Source organism: Scylla paramamosain, unplaced genomic scaffold, assembly GCF_035594125.1.
Source record: "Scylla paramamosain isolate STU-SP2022 unplaced genomic scaffold, ASM3559412v1 Contig3, whole genome shotgun sequence".
In the NCBI taxonomy this organism is placed as follows: domain Eukaryota; kingdom Metazoa; phylum Arthropoda; class Malacostraca; order Decapoda; family Portunidae; genus Scylla; species Scylla paramamosain.
Genome location: NW_026973668.1, coordinates 630,001 through 632,500, shown reverse-complemented (window position 1 = coordinate 632,500; position 2,500 = coordinate 630,001). Strand labels below are relative to the sequence as shown.

At 27.5% G+C, this 2,500-nt stretch overlaps 2 protein-coding genes across 8 annotated transcripts in view; one reads left to right on the top strand and one right to left on the bottom strand.

Moving 5' to 3' along the window:
• Window positions 1-149, top strand: part of LOC135096364 (suppressor APC domain-containing protein 2-like) — a 5,067-nt gene extending 4,918 nt beyond the window's left edge. The window contains exon 6 of the mRNA XM_063997828.1: window positions 1-149. This exon is cut by the window's left edge and continues 1,621 nt beyond it. The gene's annotated coding sequence lies outside the window, so the exon portion shown is untranslated.
• A 659-nt stretch (window positions 150-808) lies between these two features.
• The window catches only part of LOC135096213 (lymphocyte-specific helicase-like), an 18,728-nt gene continuing 17,036 nt past the window's right edge, over window positions 809-2,500 (bottom strand). For all 7 annotated transcript variants that reach the window (XM_063997579.1, XM_063997585.1, XM_063997582.1 and 4 more), the window contains one exon: window positions 809-1,866. In XM_063997579.1, the coding sequence (XP_063853649.1) occupies window positions 1,700-1,866 (167 nt within the window). In that variant the 3' untranslated portion in view covers window positions 809-1,699. The remainder of the gene's footprint in view (window positions 1,867-2,500) is intronic.

The following is a 2,500-nucleotide window of genomic DNA, read 5'->3' as shown; positions in this document are numbered from 1 at the left end:
GCCACCAATTCTCAAAAAAAACAATAACAAAAGATGGAAAATTAAAAAAACAGCCGATTTTTTACGATTTTTCAAACAAACGCTGATAAAAACACCATAAATAAATAAATAAATAAATAAAAACAAAAATAATTAAAAAAAACGCAAAATTTGACCCAATACTCATATGAATCCGTCCACTGTTTGTTTGTTTGTTTGTTTGTGTTTTGTGTTTTTTCTAAGGCCAAATTATTATTACATTATTAATTATTACCAGTTTTTTTTATTTAGAGTTTGTTTGTTTGTTTGTTTGTTTGTGGAATGCCTCTCACCTTGTGCCAATAATTATTACTATTATTATTATTGTTATTATTATTATTATTATTATTATTTTATGTAATCTAATATTTTTTGTAATTATTTATGTTTTTTTCTTGTTTTTATATGTAATTATTTTTTGTATGTTTAAATTTCTATGTAATTTAATTTATTTCTATCAAGTTTTTTTTATTTTTTATTTTTTCTTGCAATAATAATAATAATAATAATAATAATAATAATAATAATAATAATTAGTTTCATTTGTTATCCTTTTTGTAATTGTCATATTATTACTACTACACAATAATAATAATAATAATAATAATAATAATAATAATAATAATAATAATAATAATAATTTTCTATTCATTTCTTTCTTTTCTTTATCATCATCATCATCATCAGTTATCATTATTATTATTATTATTATTATTATTATTATTACCAATATGACTCTCTCTCTCTCTCTCTCTCTCTCTCTCTCTCTCTCTCTCTCTCAAACACAATAATTGTAAAAAAAACTTTATTTTCCTTCTTGACAAACTCTGAAGTCCCTAAATAATAATAATAATAATAATAATAATAATAATAATAATAATAATAATAATAATAATAGTAGGTGTAATTTTAAAAGAATCCATTACAATTACACTAGCAGGTAATTACATAAAGGTGACTATTCTAAAATTACCTTTCTTGTTACCAATTAAACGAAAATAAATAAATAAATAAATAAATAAATAAATAAATATGAAAAAAATTGCTTTCCTTGTTACAAAAAAATTAAATAAATAAAAAATAATTACTTTCCTTGCCAAATTAAAGGAATCAACAAAATAACAATAAATAACTGAAAAAAAATAAGAGAAAAATGATAATAATAATAATAATAATAGTAATAAGAGTAATTCTGACCTTGAAAAATGAGAGAGAGAGAGAGAGAGAGAGAGAGAGAGAGAGAGAGAGAGAGAGAGAGAGAGAGAGAGAGAGAGAGAGAGAGAATAAAATTAAAGAAAAAGAAAATTAGAGAATAAAGAAAATTGGACAAATAATAATAATAATAATAATAATAATAATAATAATAATAATAATAATAATAATAATAATAATAATAATAACGAATGTTTACCTAAGGATATTAAACAAACAAACAAACAAACAAACACATGCAGACAAATGGAGAGAGAGAGAGAGAGAGAGAGAGAGAGAGAGAGAGAGAGAGAGAGAGAGAGAGAGAGAGAGAGAGAGAGAGAGAATAAAATAAAAATAACAAAAATAAATAAAAGTCAATATTTCTAACCTTAAAGGAACCAAATTTGTCATTCCTTTAGCTACTTCTTCCTATTTATTCATTTTTCTTCTTTATTCCTTCTTTTAATTCATTTTCTTCCTAATTCCTTCAATCTTCCTCTAAAATTACTTTGAAAACTCCAGACAGCTTCTTCTCCTCCTCCTCCTCCTCCTCCTCCTCCTCCTCTTTCTTCTCCTCCTCTTCCTTCTTCCTCCTCTTCTTCTTGGTCAGGTCACTTCTGTCAAGCAGTTGGTTCAGCTCCTCTTTGGTGAAAACTGCAAGAGGTCACATCAGGTCAGGTCAGGTCAGGTCATGATTCCCTACCCCCAAAAATTAAAAAATACACAAAAATAAAATAAATAATAATTAAATATAACAAAAAAACACCAAAAAACACCCTAATTTATCCTAAAACACCCAAAAAACACCCTTATTTATTTGAAGTCACCCAAAAAACACCTAAAAACACCCAAAAAACGCAAAACACTCAATAAAACACCCCAAAACACCCTTATCTACCCCAAAACCCCAAAAAAACACCCCAAATCACCCAAAACACACCCTTATCTACCCCAAAACACCCCAAAAACACCCTTAATTCTCACAAAACACCCAAAAACACCCTTAATTCTCACAAAACACCCCAAAACACCCTTATCAACCCCAAAACCCCTAAAAACACCCAAAAAACACCCTTATCTACCCAAAAACCCCCAAAACACCCTTAACTACCCCAAAACACCCCAAAAACACCCTTAACTACCCCAAAACACCCCAAAACACCCTTAATTCTCACAAAACCCAAAAAAACACCCTTAACTACCCAAAAACACCCTTATCTACCCCAAAACACCCTTAACTACCCCAAAAACACCCTTATCTACCCCAAAACACCCCAAAAACACCCTT